The sequence below is a fragment of the Cyprinus carpio genome, chromosome A1 (genome assembly GCF_018340385.1).
Source record: "Cyprinus carpio isolate SPL01 chromosome A1, ASM1834038v1, whole genome shotgun sequence".
In the NCBI taxonomy this organism is placed as follows: Eukaryota; Metazoa; Chordata; class Actinopteri; order Cypriniformes; family Cyprinidae; genus Cyprinus; species Cyprinus carpio.
Genome location: NC_056572.1, coordinates 13,985,734 through 14,008,481, shown reverse-complemented (window position 1 = coordinate 14,008,481; position 22,748 = coordinate 13,985,734). Strand labels below are relative to the sequence as shown.

Below are 22,748 nucleotides of genomic sequence, written 5' to 3'. Positions count from 1 at the left end.
TGGTTTCTTTGAAATATGGAACTGCTCTGGCAGCTTTCCTGTCCTTCTGTTCAGTCACGAATACAATGCTTTTTAAAAAAGTGGGTATGTCTAGACTTTCTGCACAAAGACAATGGAGAGTTCAATTTAAATTTACATTTTGTGTTAAAAATATACTTATTTAGCTTAAAATGAAACTTTATAACACATACACATTAATATAAAATATTTATACAAATATAATATAAGTAAATATTAGTAGTAGATACAAATATAATAGTGGATAAATTGTTATTGCAAGTTAATAGTACTATCAATCAATAAAACATCTTAACTAGTCCTTCTTACTGATGTCACCGAAATGACTTACCTGTATGGATGAAGGTTAAATAAATAAAAGGTTAAAATAAAAGGTTAAGGATGACAGGTGCTAAACCCCTCCCAAAATTTTCCAGATCTCCTCCCCAAAACACAGGTGAGTTGGCAGAATATAAATGTTGTGAACTTGGCTTGGTTACACAGGCACTTGTGTCTCCAAAGAGGCCGACAGGACTTCTGAAATTCAAAACACCAGATTTTGGGTTGAAATAAACTGGGAAGATGGGGCTTGGCGTGAGTAAATTATTGTTATCTTGATCATATCTTGTGAAACAAACAGCATATGCTGTGTTTTGGATGCTGGTGAGCTGGTTGGGCCCAAACTGGAATCATTAGTTTAACTAGCAAAGCGTCTGTGGTCAATAAGCTTTACCAGACCATGCTGGTAGATCAGTGTCACAGACTAACAGCAAACCAGCATAAGCCAGCATGGAAACTCATGCTGGTGAATACTGGTCCTTTCCGCAGTGATTCTGGTCACTTTACTTGATTGTTTTATTCTTCTGATATTTCATTTGTTGTGTAGATTTCATCTTTGGCTTCCAGTTACTTTTATGTTATATACAATATATTATGTTTTATAGACGGGGAATGATAAGTACAAGTTGACGGAAACTTCTGAGAATGAAATCAAAAAATCCAAAAAGGGTAAAAAAAAGAAGAAGGATGTGAACGAACTTAAGAAAGAAGTGGAGCTGGTGAGAAATTAATATATACATTACACATAATATTAACATGTCAGCTAGGACATGGAGGCTGTATCACCATAATACTAGTATAATCTGAAACTATAGAAATCAAGAAAAGTTCAATACTTTCTCATCTATATTAAAAAAAAATACATTATTTCATTATTTTCTGCACATTAGTATGCTGTACATAATTATGAATTATGCTGTACAAAAAATGGGATTTATAGATTTTCTCTGCGGAGCTGAGATTCAAGCTTTTATGCTCTTCTGCAGGACGACCACAAGCTGACATTGGATGAACTTTCTCGCAAATACGGCACTGACTTGAACAAGGTGAGCAGAGGTGTAGTGAGAATTTTGGAAATGTAATATTTTTTAGTGAATTGTACGTGTTTATACAAATTTTCTGTATGAAATTACGTGTTTTATGTAAAATACAAGGAGGCAAAAACTAGTTAATAATCACATTCTTTTAGTTACAAAAGTATAAGTTGACTTGTTTTGATAAAACGTAGATGATTTATGTTAAGTCTAATATACCTGTCCTGTTTAATCAAGACACTTTACTGTCTTTAAATTGTGTAGGTGATTACACATTTTGTTAATTTAATTTCAAGTAGTCATTAGGATTAAGACATTTAGTGTTTTCTTGCAGTCATTTCATTACTCAATGTTCATACCCTATGGCAGGGCTTGTCTTTATCCCGTGCAAAGGAGATCTTAGAGCGTGATGGGCCAAATTCCCTGACCCCACCTCCTACGACTCCAGAATGGGTCAAGTTCTGCACACAGCTCTTTGGTGGATTCCAGACACTGTTGTGGTTTGGAGCATTTCTTTGTTTCACAGCATATGGAATTCAGACTGCCTCTGAAGAAGAACCAGCGAATGACAATGTATGTCAGAGAAAATGTTTTGTCTTCATTTTTATGTACAGTACATGATCATACACTTTGTCCCTTACTAAAAACCTAAATGTGGTTTTGCAGCTGTACCTGGGACTTGTGCTTGCTTTTGTTGTCATAGTCAATGGATGGTTCTCATACTATCAAGAATCCAAGAGCTCTAAGATCATGGAATCTTTTAGGAACCTTGTTCCTCAGGTACAGTAATGGTCTCTTATAAATAATTTTATGTTCAAATTTAGCTTTCCTGTGGCACAAAAGTACTTATTGTTTTGTTCTGGTCATGTAGCAAGCATTAGTTGTGCGTGATGGTGAGAAAAAGATCATCAATGCTGAGGAGGTAGTTGTAGGAGATCTTGTGGAGGTCAAAGGTGGAGACAGAATCCCAGCTGATCTCCGTATTATCTCTTCACAAGGATGCAAAGTAAGACCTAAAGCATTTCTGAATGTAAAATATGATATACTGTATCCCATCAATGCATTTTTATGAAACTTTCATTCTTCCTTTCCAGGTGGACAACTCTTCCCTCACTGGTGAATCTGAGCCCCAGAGTCGTACTCCTGACTTCTCCCATGATAACCCCCTGGAGACAAGAAACATTGCATTTTTCTCTACCAACTGTGTTGAAGGTACCAAAAACATGTCTGTAGATTGTTGGATACATTGGATGCATTTTAGAGTAGCTGTGGAAAAACTTTAATTTCTTGAGCATATTAAAACCCTAGGTACTGCCAAAGGGATTGTCATCAGCACCGGTGACCATACTGTCATGGGTCGTATTGCATCACTTGCCTCCAGTCTGGATTGTGGACAAACACCAATTGCTAAAGAGATTGAGCATTTCATCCACATCATCTCTGGTGTGGCTGTCTTCCTGGGTTTGACCTTCCTAATCCTCTCCTTGATACTTGGATATGGGTGGTTAGAAGCAGTTGTTTTCCTGATTGGAATCATTGTCGCTAATGTACCTGAAGGTCTCCCTGCCACTGTAACTGTAAGTCAAAGTCAAAGTCAGTAATACTTCTTTAGTCAACTATATCTGTACAATGGATTATTAGTGATTCAAGACCTTTAAAATAAATAAATCCTGGTCATATTTTACTATGTTTGAGTCGAGAGTGATAACTTAGCTTGTGTCTACTTATGTAGGTGTGTCTAACTCTGACTGCCAAACGTATGGCAAAGAAAAACTGCCTGGTGAAGAATCTTGAAGCCGTGGAGACTCTTGGCTCAACCACCACCATTTGCTCTGACAAGACTGGAACTTTGACCCAGAACCGAATGACCGTCGCTCACATGTGGTTTGACAACCAGATTCATGAAGCAGACACCACAGAGAACCAGAGTGGAACCTCTTTCGACAGGAGCTCTGCTACTTGGGCCACCCTCGCACGTGTTGCTGGCTTGTGCAACCGTGCTGTTTTTCGTGCTGAACAGAGCCATCTCCCAATCCTTAGTGTGAGTTTCCCTTTAGACATCTTAATATTTGAGCTACGTTAGAACTTGCAAAGATGACTACCATTCCAGTAGCCAATTTAACTCTCTTATTGTGAGTGAAAACTTTGTTCAATCAAATCCGTTTTGTAGCGAGAAACAGCTGGTGATGCCTCGGAGTCTGCCCTGTTGAAGTGTATTGAGCTGTGTTGTGGTTCAGTCACTGAAATGAGAGAGAAGTACCCAAAGATTTGTGAGATCCCTTTCAACTCCACCAACAAGTATCAGGTATTTTGTATATGTTGATGTGTTCTTTGGAGATGATGCTATTTTGATTGGTCATCCTAACAGCACTTCGTATGCCATTTCTAGCTCTCAATCCACAAGAATCCCAATTCATCAGAGTCTAAGCACCTGCTGGTGATGAAGGGAGCACCTGAAAGAATCCTGGATCGATGCTCTACTATTTTGATTCAAGGAAAAGAGCAGCCTATGAATGATGAAATGAAAGATTCATTTCAAAATGCTTACGTAGAACTCGGAGGTCTTGGAGAAAGAGTGCTGGGTAAACCCATCTTATGAAGTTCACTTTGGGATATGCATTGAATTTATGGTTACAGAAGAATATGAACACAGAGAATGATTAATTACAGCACATTACTAATTCTGTGATCTCTCTTATAGGCTTCTGCAACTTTAACCTCCCTGATGACCAATTTCCTGAGGGTTTTGCATTTGATTCTGAAGAAGTAAACTTCCCCACTGAGAACCTGTGTTTTGTTGGCCTCATGTCCATGATTGATCCTCCTCGTGCAGCTGTACCAGATGCTGTGGCCAAATGCCGGAGTGCTGGAATCAAGGTGTTGTCCTCATTCAAAATATGCTGCTTAAATATACTGTGCCCATATCAAATTATTCAGATAATAATTATTCGTCCAAAGCAAATTAAATTAATGATTTTTCCCATATAGGTTATCATGGTTACTGGTGACCATCCAATTACAGCTAAAGCTATTGCAAAGGGTGTTGGCATCATCTCTGAAGGCAATGAGACTGTGGAAGACATTGCTGCACGTTTGAACATCCCTGTTGGAGAGGTCAATCCAAGGTAAACAATCATCTCAACCAGTTTCAAATGTGGAATTGCTCTAGTTGTCTGCTAATGCAAAGTGTATCTCCAGAGATGCTAAGGCCTGTGTGGTCCATGGCGGAGAACTGAAGAACATGAATGAAAGTGACCTGGATGAGATCCTCAAACACCATACAGAAATTGTGTTTGCCAGAACTTCTCCACAACAAAAGCTGATCATCGTGGAAGGTTGTCAGCGACAGGTGCCGTCAGACAGTTATCTATCTGATTCCTACCGATGCTAGAGGATTCTACTCCGCAATGTACCATTTTAACGCATTTTATTTCTATTATCAGGGTGCCATTGTAGCTGTAACCGGTGATGGTGTCAATGATTCTCCTGCTCTGAAGAAAGCTGACATTGGTGTGGCTATGGGTATCGCTGGATCCGATGTATCCAAACAGGCTGCTGACATGATCCTTCTGGACGACAACTTTGCCTCAATTGTCACTGGAGTAGAAGAAGGTACAGTATGAAAATCTCTTGAAGTATTAATATTTAATTCACTTTAGATGTTATGTAGGATACATGTCATTGACACTTATTTCTTAAGCACGTATCCTCCACTTCAGGCCGTCTGATCTTTGACAACTTGAAGAAGTCCATTGCCTACACACTGACTAGTAAGATCCCTGAGATGTCACCCTTCCTCATGTTTGTCCTTGTTGGTATTCCTCTACCTTTGGGCACCGTCACCATTCTCTGCATTGACCTGGGCACTGACCTGGTAAGAAAAAGGACTGTTGCTGTAGAGAGCTTTAAATTATTAATCTGCTTTTAATTCATTTTAATTGTTGCCACAGATTCCTGCAATCTCACTGGCCTATGAAAATGCAGAAAATGACATAATGAAGAGACAACCGAGAAATGCTAAAACAGATAGGCTGGTGAACGAGAGGCTAATCAGTATGGCATATGGTCAGATTGGTAAGCACATTCTTACTCTTTAAAGAGAGTGGTGAACATGATTTCACCAAGTACAACATGTTTCTGGATCAACATCCTTGTTGATCCTGGAACAACATTCCAATCAACCAATCAGAATTGAGGGATAAGTTTTTGTCAGTTATAAGCTTACAGTCAGGATTAGAAGCTTCTACACCCTTGTTATTCACCAATCATTTCTCTCTGATTTTAGGAATAAATTATGGGTAGGGTTGGGTTTAGGGGTAGCCATTGGGTTAGGTCTATATTTTTGGACAGTAATGTTGATCCATGAACATTTCTTACTTGGGAAAATCACGGTGACCATAGAGAGCTCTGGATGTTTTGAAACATCTATTAAAGTCCACATGAAATGAAAATTTACGCTATTTACTTTGTTAGCACACATTGCTAGTGAACAATTAATCAGTGCAAGTTAATCCACTGTTTGTCTCGTTAATCTTTAATCAAAATTGGAACATTTACTTCTGTTCTGAAATGGCATTACTTCTCTGATGATGTCAGTTTGACAGCTTGGGCAGAGTGTCCTTAACCCCTTAACCATTAGTTTGCTATGAGTGAGAGATGGAGAAGAGCACTAAAATAAAACCACGCCCTTTATTTAATATTCCATTTCAGTAGGAAATACGTCACTATACTGAAATAAAGTCGGCAGCAACTTCCAGTTCATGCTGACTTTAACAGTTGTACTCTTAGTCTTAACATATATGAATATGGGCAAGCAATTAATTTTATTATCTTGATTTTTCTTTTTAGGTATGATCCAGGCAGTTGCAGGGTTCTTTACCTACATTGTGGTTATGAGTGAGAATGGATTCTGGCCTAGTTATCTGCCAGGACTTCGAGTTGGTTGGGAAGATAGATCTATCAGTGACCTGGAAGATAGCTATGGTCAACAATGGGTAAGTTTCAAAGTTTTAGCAAGCCGAATGTGAAATGTGTATATTAGAGCACAAATTAGCACAAATTTAAAAAATCTGCCTTTTAAATATTTTTTATAAATATTGCTTTGTTTCTCGTGTTTAATTGTTTGATGCAGACCTATGAGGCCAGAAAGATTATCGAGTCCACATGCCACACAGCATTTTTCATCAGTATTGTGGTTGTGCAGTGGGGTGACTTGATTATTGTAAAGACTAGAAGAAATTCCATCGTACAGCAGGGAATGAAGTATGTAAACAATGAGATGCAAACAAGCTTCAAAGAAGTCATAAAGTATTGGATTGTTTGTTCAGTTGCAGCTCGAGGCTGCCTACCTCTAAAGCCTAATCATAATTTGTTCTTTTTTTTCTTTCCAAGAAACAAAGTCCTCATCTTTGCCTTTTTTGAGGAAGCTGCTCTGGCAGCTTTCTTGTCCTACTGCCCAGGCATGGACGTTGCCCTCAGAATGTATCCTCTAAGGTGAGCAGGCATATCTAGGATTTGCAGACAAGTACATGGGATCTTCACGTTCAGATCTTTTCATTTTTCTAGCTGACTTCGAATGGCAGCCCAGGAATTGAAAATAACAGTGAAAGTAAAAAATAAAAATAAAAAATAATAATAATCCTTGTGTTCTTTCATGCAGGTTATTGTGGTGGTTTACTGCCTTCCCATACTCACTTCTCATCTTCATCTATGATGAAGTTAGAAAATACATCCTACGAAATAATCCAGGAGGTAATAACAGATGTTTTTTTCTTACAGTATTTAATTGTTTTAAGAGATTAAGAATAGACTCTAATATCAGTGCTATTTTATTTCAGGCTGGGTGGAAAAAGAAACATACTATTAAAACAAGACAACGTTCTACTTATTTTCTGAGACATTTTTCTCAAAATTATGCAGTTCTGTCATTTTCAGCAAATAAATGGCAAATTTTATTGAGCTGAATTTGTGTGTGTGTGTTTTATTAAACAGGAAAAGTTTTTTTTTTTTTTAGTATACACAGGGTTTTTGTTTTAAATTCATATTAAAACATTTAAAGTTTGTCATATGAAAATCCTATGGAGTAGTCATATAAAGTAATATAAATAATATAAAAGTCAAATATAAATTCAATATAAAGTCATACTAGTTTAGTAACATCATCTACCAGCAGGGGTCTTATTGACTGACAATGTCTGTGTAAGTCAGCCAAACCTTAGCCTAACAACTAGCTAAATTAGTTTGATATATATATTTATCAGTACTTGCCTTCTCTGGAAAGTGAACCCATGGCCTACAATACCAATACTTCTTGGTATCATAAGGGTCATGTGGCATGTAGGCTGTGTGAGATGAGATTTATACATATCAGTGAAACCAGCAGAAAATGCTGAACATCAGTCAAACATTCCATTAAAAAAAAACATTATACTACGGGGACACTGAATGCTTGAATCTGATCGGCTGATGAACGTTCTAAGGTGTGCAATTATTTTCAGAGAAGCGCACAGCAAAATTAGTTCCAGGCAGGTCTTGACCCCATTACATGTCTAGTTCATTTCACCAAACGATTTCAGTTATTTCAAAGGTCCTTACAGCTTACAACAGCAAAAGAACCACAGGGCAGTCCTTAGGGTGGTGCGAACCGAGATGAAGTGGGGACCCAGGCAAAATTAATAGATGAAGCCCTTCTAAAAGAATATTTTGTTAATTTATCTTCGTTACTAGATATATATTTATACAAAATACAAAAATTAGTAAAGACACATATAATAGAACATAAATTGTTTATTTAAAAAAAAAGTGTTTATTCTTTAACAAAATATCAGTATTCATCTTTATGGCAGAAGATACAATACTATACAATACAATCTTCATATTTACAGTAATGGATTATCACCTTAAAAATGGTGCTCACAAGCCTTAGCTACAGCAAATGCTGTCACAATGTCCTCCATATCCAAAGACCTTCATATGTTGCGTTCAATTGAATATGCCAGTACTGACAGCCTCTCTTGGTTGATTGTTGACCTGAGGTATGTTTTTATCATCTTTACTAGTTTTATTAGTTGACGACTAATTATATTAACTCAACTAATTTAATGTAGAAGAGCTTAGGGTTAGGGTTTAGCATAATGTAAACTAAATAAATGTAATGATATTTATTTATTTTGATTAGTGGGCTCCACACTGGCAGCAAGACACAGTACCCAGGGATGCAAACTAATCATGGGTGACAAAGATTACACCCCCCCTAATTATTGTCTCCTGGTGGAAAACAAAGATTTAAGATGAAAATGACATGAAATTACCATTATATCCAGTAGATGGCAGCGGAGGATCACCCATTAGCTCAGTTGCCATTTCAGCTCCCTAGTTTTTCTCACGTCTTGCTTTTGGATTTATTATAAAATTACTATTAAGTATAGCAAGTGCAGGAGGTCACAAAGTCTCATGCCATTTAAAAATAAATAAGCCCAGACACCAGCAGCAAATTATGGTAAATTATTTAAATAATTAAATTTAATAGTATAATAATTAAATAATGTATTAACTATTTTGTTTTGAGGGATTTAAAAAGCCTAACTGAAGAGAACATGATGTTAAGTGGGAAGTTTTTGTTTACGGATCAAAAGAAGGTCCCGCTGCACAAACTGTACACTTCAGTGGTAAGAAATGAATATACTGATATCCTACTTAAGTCAAGTAATTTTTTATTCTTTTTTATATATCTGTGAATAAATGTCTTATTTTATGAACCATACTCTGTGTTGGAGTCATTTTTATTTGGTGCTGAATAAATGTAAAATCTGGAAACTCTGTAATCTTACATATTAATGGACAGATTTAATCTTATTTAATCTTTACATATGATGTTTGGTGTGCTCAGATTATTTTATATTACTTTAACATAAAAACAGATGTGTCAAGATGTGTTTTTTATGATACTGATTAGGCCTCCATACAGATCATTTCCATGCCGCTTATACTATAGGCTACTGGGTCACGAGTGTGCTGGATGATTACTGATATACAGCGGGGCGATCATATCGGTGTACAGAGGTTAGGGGATTGGAACGTTACAATAACGTTCTGGGAACCAAAAATTGTTAGCTGGGAAACTCCTGATATGATCAATAACTAACTACACAATGAATATCTTATTTACATCGTGTATACTTTGTTTTTGTCTTGTTATAATAGGAAAATACGTGAGTGTGTAGAACTATGTAAACTTGCGAAAACAAAAATTAGATCACAGCTGATTCTGACTAAAGTAAAATAAACACCTCTGATTAGCCACTGCTTTCAACAGAGAGGCCTGTGATTGACTACAAAACTCAACGCTGCAAAACACATTGTAGAAACTTTTGATTTTGTAATTCGAAACCAAAGCGCGCACACAAAAACACACAGGAGCGTTTGAAAGCAGGTGACTTCAAGCAGGTACAGAATTGAGTTGATACTACTGTCTGGAACTGTAAAAAGACTCCCTTATTTAACCATTCTATCCTGCTATCATTCCGTTTAAATATTTTCCCGTATTTCTCCCATATTTCCAATCTTTCTATAAAAAAAAATCACACTGGGCATATTTTATATGTTTGCTACATTCGCCTCTGGCAAAACTCCAATAATTTATTCCAGGCAACCAGTAACCCGTGTTTTTCCAACCTTCTACCCGTGAAAGTGCACTGGAACGGCAGTCAAACCCGTGACTTCCCACCCGTGAACTTGTACTAGATCGCTGTACTCCCAGTTCCGCGCTCTGATGTCACATAGCCCACGAAACAACAATGGCAGCCCCTACGGATAATAGCCTATTGCCTACGGATGTGGTGTTTATATAAGTGGTACACGGTGAGAAATAGACTTTAGGACAATATAAGGTTGCAATAAAATTAGTAATCTAGCTACAATTCCTTGCGCTCAGGCAGTTTTGCATGACTTGCCTGGAATGCTACAAAGTCGTGAGTCGTGGTTTGAAGTCGTGACTTACGGGCTCAAAAACCTGCCTGGAGTGCAGCATTATACTGACTTCTATACTGGGCTTCTATACTTTTTGGCCACATTATATGAATAATCACGTCAACAAAATACACAACAGACATTTGGATAATTCCTTCCAGTCTTTATTTAAATTTTTCCCTGTTGGTTATAAATAAATCAAATTGTTCATTTTTTTCATACTTACCTTTTGTGTTGATTAAGGTTATTCTCTGTTGGTTTAATTCCCATGCTGTATAGGAATATTACTATAGGAGTATAAACCTAGTTAATCTGGGTTACAGTAGCCAAATAGGGTAATAGGAGGAATTTTAATATATATTTAGGAGACACACTGTCAGAACCCGGTGCTCCGCCCTATTAAAGGTTAAGCGTAGGTCATCTTGTAGCCTGTCACAACAAGTCAAGAATCATGATGAGTCGCGGCTCGCAAGGAAGGGGCTTAAATATCATAGAAATAAATGATAGGTGATTATAGAGTGTAAAATGTGTCACTTCTGTGTGTCAATAAATAAATAAATAAATAAATAAAAGGGCATTTCAAAAGGAAAGCTGTCCAGAAGGTGGCAGTATTGTATGAAATTTAAATTGTCATCCAAAAAAATAAAAAAATAAAACACACACACACACACACACACACACACACACACACACAAATTCACGGGTGTATAAATGACATGGTTTTTATTAAACATATAAAGCTATTGATATATTGATTTATTGATTTTTGTCTTACAGAATGTCCAACAATGTCAATAGCATGACACAGGCTCACATGGAAAGTGTGATATATCAGCCCAGCATATGAAATAAACACAATGATCTAAATACTGTACTTTATAATTCGCCATTTTGCAAAATGACAGATGAATTTGCACCAAAATATAGTTTGACATACGACCGTTGGTGTTTCCTCCCACAATTGGAACATATCTGCAACCCATTTTTAGGTCGTGACCCATCAGTTAAGAAACATTGTCCTAAACTGATCCAGTATAAAATTAAAATAGATATCTATATTTTATATATATTCTATATAATTTTTCTATTTAGCCAAATCGCATAAAATGATTTTTGAATCAGTGCTTGCAACTTTTTAGAAAAAAATAGCTGGCCAAGTTCAAGTGCACAAAATATCAGATCCATTCTATATTTGTTAGACTGAAACACCTGCTTGACAATGCAGCACATTCCACACCTGTGATGCTCAGTGCTAATTTCTGCGTCTGCCTGCACAACTGACATCTTTAGTTCATGGTTCTGTCTGCATAACCGCCAGCTCTGATTGCAAACAGGAAATTCTTTCTGTTTCCTCCAGTTGATCGTCAAAAGGTTCTGGAACATTTGCCGTTTTCAGAAGAGCAATGAGCTGCAAATACAGTCTCTTGTTTTTATTATTCTCTGGCTTCGCTGTGCTGTCTGGTAGGTTGTGATTTCATTTTAGATAGATATGTTAATAGACTAAAGTAAGAAGGCTCTTTTTCCTTCATTTTAGGGATTTTACTGTTGGTTCTAAAATATTGTTGTTGAGATCAAAAGTTATAATGTGATTTAAAAATAAGAATGCATGTGCTTTATTTTATATCAGCTCAGTATGATAGTTTATAAATTACTGTAAAACTTAAAAATGTACTTAATATAAGAACATCTAAATTCACTTTTGTGTTCATCAAAAAATACTATAAGCTAATTTTTAAGAGTCGGATCAGGTAGAAATATCTCCTTAATGCAACAAATGCACTTACAGAGAACATTTGTACAAATATACTTCTACAGTCATTTTTGGACACTTTAAAATGCAAATAGTGACATTTACATGCAAACTGCTGCAATGAATGTTTGTCTAGTATGTTTGCATGTCTAGAAGAAAACACAGTAATATATGGATATAGAGGTATAAATATAGATACTTTATTGGAATTGATGGTTTCATGATGAACATTTAAAACCCATAGAATCTTGTCATCAGATGAAATATTCTTTGTAGTGGAAAAAGATCATTTAGATTGTTAAAATGTTCTTTACACTAAAAATAAATAAATAAATAAATAAAAGGTTCTGACTGAAATTTTTGATGAACCAAAAATGTTTTTGTCTGTGGCATCGCTGTGAAAACCGCTCTTGAAACCTTTATTTTTAGTTGTCTCACGAAGAAGTCCATCTCAGTAAGGTTTCGAGTCTTATAAAAGTCTTTTTAACAAATGCTTTAATCAATATTTACTCAAGCACTGATCTGATGGTTTCAAACATCAAGTTCAAAAAGTCTGAAATTAGAATAATTTTTGTGAAATTCAGTAATGCTGGGAATAAAATACACTGAATTGTTTGTCTAATTTTGGCTTATGTCTAAACAGAAATTGATTTAAAAAAAAAAACACCCTGAGAAACGTATGTTTATTCCTCATAGTAAACCACATAAGCATCCCTGAATTTTATTAAATGCTAAAATGATTTCATTTTTTTGCAGTCTCAACAAAGACATGTGAAAAGGGAACGTCCTGCACCATTAAGCTGCCAACACAAAACATACCTAATGAGATAACATGGACCCATCTCTCTGGTGGTGACTTAATTAGCAGGAAAAATGGGAAGATCAAGATTAACACTCTAAAGGGAACAATAGAAGAAGATGGATCATTAACATTTAAAAGTGTTAGTCTGAAGAACACCGGCAAATATAAATACAGTTTTTATGCTAGTGACGGTACAGAGACTAGTGGCCAAGTGGAAATGAAAGTTTATGGTAAGACGATAAATGTTTGAACCTGTCCAATACATTTCTATAGTATTTACAGAAATAGGAACTAACCACCATGTCTTTGTCACAGCTAACCTCCCCAAACCTACTGTGATGTTTCACTGCCAACCTAATGGAAGTGCACACTTAACATGTGGCATTCCATACAGTGACGATCTGACTATATCCTGGTATAATGGAAAACAAATCATCAACGATACAAGTGAAAAGCAACTGTTCTTGACACCTGCTCAAAAACAGGAGAATAAACTGTATTCATGCCATGCAAAAAATCCTATCAGCGAAGAACAAAGTGAGAGCATTACATTATCATGTAAGTCATTTTAATTTCATAATTAAATGTACTGATTTTGCATTATAATTAAATATTTTAACTTTATACATTTTTTTTTTTTTTAAAAAATGATAAGACGTCTAAATAATTGCTTTTAAGTCTAAATCATGACTTTTCTGGGTTTTGAACAGACCACCTGCTCTGGCAGAATTAATGGTCTATCCAAGTAATAATGATCTTTTAATGATTTCACTTTTGTTTCATAAAATACACTGGTTATTGTTTTTATTGTGTTTTTTTTTTTTTTTTTTACTGTTGATGTACAATCATGAAACAATGACAATTGAAAATTAATTTTTTTTTTTTTACAAAATGACTGTGAATGTGAGTTTTAGTTTTTTTATGTTTAATAACTGAAGGCATCTCAAAACACGGAAACACATTTTACCAGTCAAACATTTTGAACATACTTATTCACTGTAAAAAATGCAATTATCTATTACAACTTAATTACAAACTAAAATAATTTTGCATTATAATAACTTCCCATTAGGGATGGATGTTGTTTAGATTTTATCGATACCGCTATCGATACTGCTTATCAATACTGTTACCAATACTATTTGATGCAAAAAGATATGAAGTGAAAAGTTGTTTAAAATGTCAAGTTATTTTATTACTGCTGAACTTTAGCAACTGTATTAAAGTTCTTCAGTCAAGAGCAGTGAGTTATTTTTCTCTTTGTGTTTTATTTGATTAACATTAAAGGAATAGTATACCCAAAAATGAAAATTGTGTCATTGTTTACTCACTTTCAAGTTGTTTTAAACCTGAATGAGTTTCTTCCTTCTGTTGAACATAAAAAAAAAATATTTTGAAGAATGTGGGAAAATAAAGAGTTGCTGGTCCCCAGTGACTTTCATATTTTTTTTTCCTACTATTAATATAAGAGGGGACAAGCAACTTTTTGGTTACCCACATTCTTCAAAATATCTTCTTTTGTGTTTAGCACAAGAACAAATAAAAATTAATATATGTTTGGTACAACATGGCTGAGTAAAATATGATAGAATTACATTTTTGGATGAACTATCTCTTTAATGAAAAGCGGCAGCATGTTTAGTATGCTACTGCTGCTTTAAGAGCTGCACACCTCTGTTTTTCTCTCAACTGTTTACTTTCACTTTAGACATAATTAACTGTTTATGTGTAAACCTTGTGTGTTTTTGACAGTATTAGCACAATCTGACGATAATTAAGATAACTAAGTAATCAGGTGCTGTTTGGCCGGCCTTTTAGTGTATGGACACTTAGGGTGTAACACGCTCTGAATGAGCACGTTAGAACAGCACGCGAATAAAACGTTTAACAGGCAATAGGGATGTTTCGTTTGTGAACTAATCGTTCTTTTTGAACAAACCTTTAAGGTGAACGAATCGTTCTTGTTCACGTAATTGTTTCGTTCGTGTTTCTCGTTCACTGAAATTCCTCCCTTCAGAGCAGCGCGGTGCAGTTAGCAGAATGACTAAACCTCGGGCCAACAGCCTTCGAGTTTGAGATGTGACGGAGCATGTGATTTTTTTTTTATGTAGTGAACAAATACGCCCTTCACTGAGCAAGTTTTTTTTTTTTAATCTGAACAAGATTGAGTGATCTTCTCATTCATGAACAAAAGGACTGAACTGGTACATCTCCTTCATGAATGAGTTGAATGAACTGCTACATCTCGTTCTTGAATGAAATGACCGACCTGGTACATATCTCATTTGTGAATTAAATGAATGAGAGTGTACTGGGTCAGTTGGCCATTTAGCATGTCAGTCTCGATCAGCAATTAGCAGAAAGCAGATGCAAAGCACAGTTATAGGTACTGTGCATACGCGTGTTTATATATTCATATTTAACATACAGACATAACTCCACATTTAATCCCCGATTTATAAATGTGTAATTGTCTGACCAAACAATTGAAATGTTAATTATGCAAGAAAACCTTGTACTTTGGTCATCTGAACAACTTCAGGACCGACTTCTTCTGAACAGTCACTACAGGACTGCTTCCAGTGCACAGACCGGAACATGTTTAAAGAGGCAGCCACCTACAACAATCACACAGACCTGCAGGAATACACTGAAACTGTGAGTGCTTATATTAAAAAGTGCACTGATGATGTGACAGTCACCAAGACCACCACCACACGTGCATACCAGAAGCCGTGGATGACAGCAGAGGTTCGTGGGCTGCTAAAGACCAGAGATGAAGCATTCAGATCAGGAGATAAAGCAGCCCTCAAAACAGCAAGAGCCAATCTGTCCTGTGAATGCAAAAATGCAAAATGGTCATATGCTCAAAAAAATCAACAATCAGTTCACAGACAGCTGAGACACACGGAGCCTGTGGCAAGGCATTCAGACCATCATTGACTGCAAGCCCCTGCCACAGGCCTGTGATTATGAAACTTCCCTCCCAGATACACTAAACCACTTTTATTCATGGTTTGAAATGCAGAATGACACACCTGCACAAAAACTGCCCATACCTACCAACGAAAGGGCACTCTGTCTGTCTGTCTAGAAGCCGGTGTAAGAAAAGACCCTATCTAGGATTAACCCACGCAAGGCTGCGGGTCCTGACAACATACCTGGCCGTGTACTGAGAGACTGTGCTGCATAGCTGGCAGATGTCCTAACAGATATCTTCCACAACAATCATACCGGTACCAAAGAGATCACCTGTGTCCTGTCTAAACGACTACTGTCCCATAGCGCTGACTCCAATCATGATGAAGTGCTTTGAGAGGTTAGTCATGCACAACATCAAAACCAACCTTCCCAACACACTTGATCTGCTCCAGTTTGCATATCATCCAAACCGCTCTACAGACGATGCAATTTTCTCCACCCTCCACCTGGATCTTAACCACCTAGAAAATAAAGACTCCTATGTCAGAATGCTGTTCATCGACTTCAGCTCAGTATTCAACACAATAATCCCACAACAGCTCATTAATAAACTAAACCTGCTGGGCCTTAACAGTTCCGTCTGTAATTGGATCCTGGACTTTCTAACTGGAAGACCTCAGTCATTCTGTGTCAGCCACAAAACCTTGAGCACTACCACACTGAGCACAGGTGCCCCACAAGGCTGTGCTCAGCCCACTGCTCTTCATGCTGCTGACCCACGACTGCACTGCCAAGTTCAGCTCCAACCACATCATCAAGTTTGCGGATGAAACAACGGTGGTAGGTCTCATCAGCAACAGCGATGAAATGCACTACAGAGAGGAAGTGGCACAGCTGGCTGAATGGTTTGGCACTAACAACCTGTCCCTCAATGTGGAGAAGAAGGAGGTTGTGATGGACTTCAGGAGAAACTCCACTGATCACCCCCCACTGACCATTGACAGCTCAACTGTGGAGAGAGTCAGCAGCACTAAATTCCTGGGGGTGCACATCACAGAGGATCTCACCTGGAACACCAACACCATGTCACTCTCCAAGAAGGCACAACAGTGCCTATTCTTTCTCCGCCGGCTGAAAAGACAAAGGGCCCTATCATACACCCGGCGCAAACGAAGCAAGGTGCAGCGCAAGTGTGTTTGCTAGTTTCAGTCCGGTGCCATTCGCATTTTCCCATCCAGCGCCACGTCGTTTAATAAGCAAATGCATGTGCGCCCATGGGCGTGCTGGTCTAAAAAAAGAGGTGTGTTCAGGCGCTTTGCTATTTTAAGGAGCTGAAAATAGACTGCGCCATAGACCAACTCAAACCTGGTCTAAAGTCTGGCACAATGTTTTTTCTTTGTTATTTAAAGAGCGTGTTAGTATAGGCGGGTCGCGTACACGCTGCTTATTAAACACAGGAACGCACAGCAGCACACAAACATGCCAAATATAAAAAATTAAAGGATTGCAATGCATAAGATTTTTTTGTAGGCTAATTAAATATAAAAATGCCTACATGTCATAATGGATAGTCATCGCATGTATCAGAATTAGGCTTTCTATTTGCACGCATACGAGCAGCTCTGTTTCATTCCTTGCACGATGCTCCAGCAAAGCCAACAGTATCCCCACCCATCCCTCTCACAGTCTCTTCCAGCTCCTACCAGCAGGAAGACGTACTGGAGCATCAGAGCCCGCTCCGCCAAACTGCTCAACAGCTATTCTCCAGGCTGTGAGAGCCCTGAACTCAAATAACCCGGCCCTCCTCTGAAACCCCACACAAACCCCCTACCTTCTGAAACATAGATCATCTCACCTCCATCCTCCAACCCTGCAACATCACAGAAAAACTGTCTGAACCTTTTTTTTTTTTTTTTGCAATTCGAAGTGTGCTACACACAGGTGAGTGGGCCTGTACAAACCACCTGTAGTAACACACTCTCCTCTATGCCCACTAGACATGTTTCACACACACTGCTGTGTGTACATAATCCATACATAGTATATTTATAACAAAATCTGTCAGTGAAATGTACAGGTAGATGGAACACCTGCTAGGCATCACTGTATATATTTATATGTATTTTTTTTAATCAAAATCTATCAGTAGGTTAGTTGTGTATAGGTTTATACTGCTTTACTTCATTGTTGTATGTCTGTATTTATTTAGCACTGTGGTCCTGTGTGGCACAATGTTTCGTTCGTTGACTCTTTTTCGCCACCTGCTGGCTTATTTATGTAATATTGAGAAATGGTAACCGAACGAATCAGTGAATGAACCTGAATGAATCATTTTGGTGAATGAACTGAAAATGAACAAATCTCTTGAAATAATAAAAATTTCCACCACTAAACGGCAAGCCTTGCACATGGAAATAATGTACTTTTGTGAGACTAATTAGTCTCGTGAGTGTAACTCTACCGAATCAAGATTTAATGTGAATGTGTCTCGCGAGTTTCAGTTGGAGTTGGAGCCGCGAGACATAATACAGTGCATTGCTTGAGGTAGATATTGTGTTTTGTTAGTAAATGTTTCATTATTTTACTAGTGTTACTTCCTTCGTTCACTATTACACTACTGCATATATTGCATCTGACACTTGTGTCGCTTAGTTTTGTAATGTGAGCCCACACTTTGAAACGTTTCACTCTTGCCGTGATGGCTGATTGCACGCAAACACACACCGCACATCACCATGGATATCACACGCAGGTCGAGCAAACATAGGCCATATCATTCAGTGAAGGGAAATTACAAGCCGCAGCTTCTAAAGCCTGTGTTTTATACTTTTCGCACGAGCAATCCGGACACGTCTGTCATGAACAGCTTGAATAGTTCCTGTATCAAATGAAGGCCCGCCTTCTGAAATACAAAATGTGCTGTGATTGGTTAGCTGGGCCAGTGTGTGTTGTGATTGGCACCACTCGGCGCCTGGTCGGAAAATGTCATGCCCCTTACCATAGCCGCCTGCCAGCTTCGGTGTAAATATTGCATCAAAGTCAAATAAATTTGAGCACGATTTAAACCCGGATGATTGTAACCACTCTAAGTTTGTCTGCCTTGGGAAAACTAGCGTGTCTCCGACATAGTGATTACACTCATTGCCTTCTCTAGTGCAGCTCAACCAGGTCTCGTCCCATTCGTCTATATTTGTGATATCACAAATCCCGGAAAATATGCATTGTAGTCCAAAACGAGTCGTTTGTTGTAGTTTTGAAGTGGAATCTCCATTTGAATTGGACTTTGAGCTTGTAACTTTGCAGAACTTTTTATGCTCAAACAGCAACATTACAGACTAACTAAAGTTGAAAAAGTGAAAAAGTATAATAGGACCCCTTTAATGTAATTGAAGATTGTTGAATGAGCTTACTAAATTTATGAATGAATTTACTTTTTAAGCTTTTAAGCAAAATAGAAAATACAACCCAGAATACTCACTGTACTGTGTAACACTGTAGATTCCAGCACACTTGTTGATGCTTTTACGCCATTAAACAGTAGATAATAAAATTATATGCATACACAATTTACACAATTATATATGCCTCCAGAAGTAATTCCAAGCATTGAAACCTGAAGCTTTAAAAAAAAATGTTTTAAGATAATTAGGAGAAAATTCAGTCAAGTGTGTCCAAAAGATTGTCTGACGTTGTACATTTCAAGGACCATCTGTTGATATAACACTGGCCAGTACAGCGTTATGCATAATACAGTTTTTAAGATTTTTAACAGCTTAAAATAGATGTTTTTAATGATCCACATTTTTGTTACTGATTTCATGTCATTTGTTTTTGTCTTACAGGTCCTGCAGGTGAAGGGTCAGGTGCTCGCAAACTCTTTGGCTTTGATTTTTGGACCTTGGTGAGCATTTTATCAGGTGGAGGAGCCCTTCTGCTGCTGCTAATATGTGTTCTAGTCATCTGTGTGTGTCGAAGCTGTAGCCAACAAAAGAAGCACCAACAAGGTAAGAGATATCTTCATTGCCTCTGAAATTATGCAGTGTTTGTATTTTCAACAAAAGGCAAACTAATGAAACTTTGAGGCATTAAACAGAACAATCAGCAGTAAAGGTTTTCTAAGAATCCACACAATCAGCAATTTACAGTTTTTTTAAGAAAACACACCTTAAAATATACGTAAGAGTAACTTATAACTAGATAGTAAAGTTTGGAGACAAACTTTAAGTTGGCTTGAAAAAGCCTAGCCAGAAAGTTTGAAGTAGTTTTAAAAGCTTAAAGTTTGAGGGTTTTCAGTTTGAACTAATTTAAAGTATCAGAAAAATAAACAGATAAATAGACATATAGATAGATAAATAGATAAGAAATTTTATGCTAGCATGCTGCTAGCATGATTAGCAAGTGACTAGTATGTCGCTAGAATGATTATCAAGTCACTATCATGTCGTTAATGTGTTTCCAGCATGATTATCATGTCACTAGCATGTTGGTATCATGACTAGCAAGTGACTAGCATGTCATTAGCATGATTTACAAGTTACTAGCATTACATTAGCATGTTTCCAGCATGATTAGCAAGTGACTAGCATGTCACTAGCATGATTAGCAAGTGACTAGCATGTTCTTTATCCCTTACTTATATTATGGTTATATTGCAATATATCACCAAGGCTGATGCTTTTATTCATTGTGTGCTGTATGTAGAATTAGTACTTTGGCTTTATTTGAGAAAATACAATTGAATTGAAAACAAACTTACCAGAACACTAAATGCACCGTTGGTTAAAGTGTTTAACTTAACGTGCTTAGCATGTGCTAATTACTATCTTTAAATTAAATAGTGGCATCAGCCATCAAAATAATAATAATAATAATAATAATAATAATAAAATAACTTTACAGTCTGGATCATGCACCAATTTCAACATATGAAAACAATTACAATTTTATGAACATCTTGATATCTTCCAGATGAAGAGGAGCTCAGGCTGAGGGTTTTTCAAGATGAAGCTCCTAACGGTACAGCCAGATCCAAACACACTGCTAGGGGGCAACCGGCACCCCCCATCCCGCAAGAAGACCTATCTCCACAAACCCCAACACAAACTCAGACTCAACCCAAAGCCCAGACCCGCGCTCGACCTCCACCACCGCCAGAGGACAATGAGGAATATCCTCCTTCCTTACCTCGCCCTAGGAATAAACAACACCGCAAGAGAAATGAAGAGCCCTACCGACCAATGGAATGAGATGCTTGTATGCTCACTGAAAGAGTAACATGGGGCCTAAATGGAATGATTTTCATAAGCCATACTGTGATGGTAAGAGTGTCATTAAAGAAATAGCATGGTAAAAATTTTAATTTGGTCATGTTCTCACAATGTACTCATGTTCTTCCAAACTTGCATTATTTTCATTCTTTTTGTCAAACACCAAAGGCAATCTTAGGCATAATGTCAAAGCGGTTCTTGTTCATACAAGGAACATAGATGGTGGTTTATATTTACAAGCTCTATAAACAATAGTCCTTATGACTTGTGCGCTATACTTTTTTGTTTGAAATCAACAAAATTTACTTAATGAGCTAGTACGTCTTCCATAGCCTCTAATAATTATTTATATTTTAGAGTTGTCGGGCTGATTTCCTATGAAATGGCATACTTTCATAATTCCTCCATGCGTGCTTACGTCATATTCGTAAATAAAGGAAAAATAAAGTCAAGATATTATTATGTTAAGTGGGTATAGCTTGAAGCCACAACAATTGAACATCGGTTTAAAAAGATTTTGCAAGCAAAAAGGGAAAGCGAATGTATCAGTAATAAAACGCAAATCAACATACTTTGTATAGAATCACATTTGATGTGCACTGATTAGGATCACAAGACAATTTTAAATACTGTTGAATAATGGAACAGCTCATTATTAACATGAACAGCTCATAATACAATATGAGCTGAATGAATCAGTATTACATAGAGTAATTATTCCTTTTTGTTTGTGTTTTCTATGAGAAAATAATAGTGGAAAATAAAAACATTTATATATTTGATTGTTTGTGCACCTATCAATTTTTATCGTTTAAAATATAATATAAATTATGCAATTTAAAAGAAAAATGTTTATTTTAAATTGCAAAGTTTTCATTTTATACTTTTACATTATTTTCCCATTAATATATATATATCAATATATAATCTTCTCAGAATATATTTTAGACTATTTCTGACCCATTTTGACAATACTTTGACAGCTGCACTGAATCATGGTGCAAATGCAAAGCATGCTTCTGTAAAGCAAAATAAAAATTTAATTTCTTGTGTTCTGTGGTGACGTTTTCACACTTAATGGACATATCTAATAAGCATATGTGAAGGCCTTAGGGATGTGGTTAACTGTGTCTCATTTCACCCACTGACATGTCAGCTTTTTCCTGTATTGTTTGCTATTTTCCTGTGTGAGGGAGATGATATGGCCTCTGAAGCTAAAGGCTGCACAAAACACATTTAAGACAAAACTTATTTCCCTGAATATTTTAAAAGATTATTAATCCCATTCACACAGTAAATACTGATCCATAGCTTGCTCTAGCTGGTAAAAAAAATTAATAATAGAAATGAGCAATAATGTTATTTTGGGGGCCAGTCATGTGGTAAACAGATTTTATTTTTTTCTAAAGCATAGCATTCAATAAAAATATATTATCTTGCATGCATGCATAAATATGTATGTGTGTAATATTTATTATACAAACGCACATACACACTAAGAACAATTGTTATGTTTGTATGTCAACATCCTGCTGTATAGTATGGTGGCCAAGACCGCACTATACAGCAGGATGCAGCTCAGCGCACGCACTGCAAATGAGAATAGAAAAAAACACCAGCAAATTAAAAAAACATCTTCATCAGTTTGACAACACATGTGCTGCAAATAC

The 22,748-nt window shown here is 36.8% G+C and overlaps 2 protein-coding genes across 2 annotated transcripts; both read left to right on the top strand.

The window, feature by feature from the left end:
* The first annotated feature begins 483 nt into the window (after positions 1-483).
* On the top strand, positions 484-7,326 carry LOC109060285 (sodium/potassium-transporting ATPase subunit alpha-1-like). Its single transcript, XM_042746161.1, has 22 exons — positions 484-591; positions 942-1,055; positions 1,323-1,382; positions 1,740-1,943; positions 2,037-2,150; positions 2,242-2,376; positions 2,465-2,582; positions 2,679-2,947; positions 3,103-3,411; positions 3,541-3,675; positions 3,760-3,952; positions 4,072-4,247; positions 4,359-4,495; positions 4,569-4,719; positions 4,814-4,982; positions 5,090-5,244; positions 5,321-5,444; positions 6,219-6,364; positions 6,502-6,632; positions 6,762-6,863; positions 7,030-7,121; positions 7,208-7,326. Exons 1-22 carry the CDS (start codon positions 580-582, stop codon positions 7,234-7,236), a joined length of 3,075 nt encoding a protein of 1,024 aa, XP_042602095.1. The 5' UTR covers positions 484-579; the 3' UTR covers positions 7,237-7,326.
* Positions 7,327-11,621: 4,295 nt separating this feature from the next.
* LOC109060284 (hepatocyte cell adhesion molecule-like) lies at positions 11,622-21,167 on the top strand. Its single transcript, XM_042746263.1, has 5 exons — positions 11,622-11,798; positions 12,844-13,119; positions 13,205-13,447; positions 19,654-19,815; positions 20,780-21,167. The coding sequence occupies exons 1-5, from the start codon at positions 11,741-11,743 to the stop codon at positions 21,055-21,057; spliced, it is 1,017 nt and encodes a 338-aa protein (XP_042602197.1). The 5' UTR covers positions 11,622-11,740; the 3' UTR covers positions 21,058-21,167.
* Positions 21,168-22,748: the final 1,581 nt, after the last annotated feature.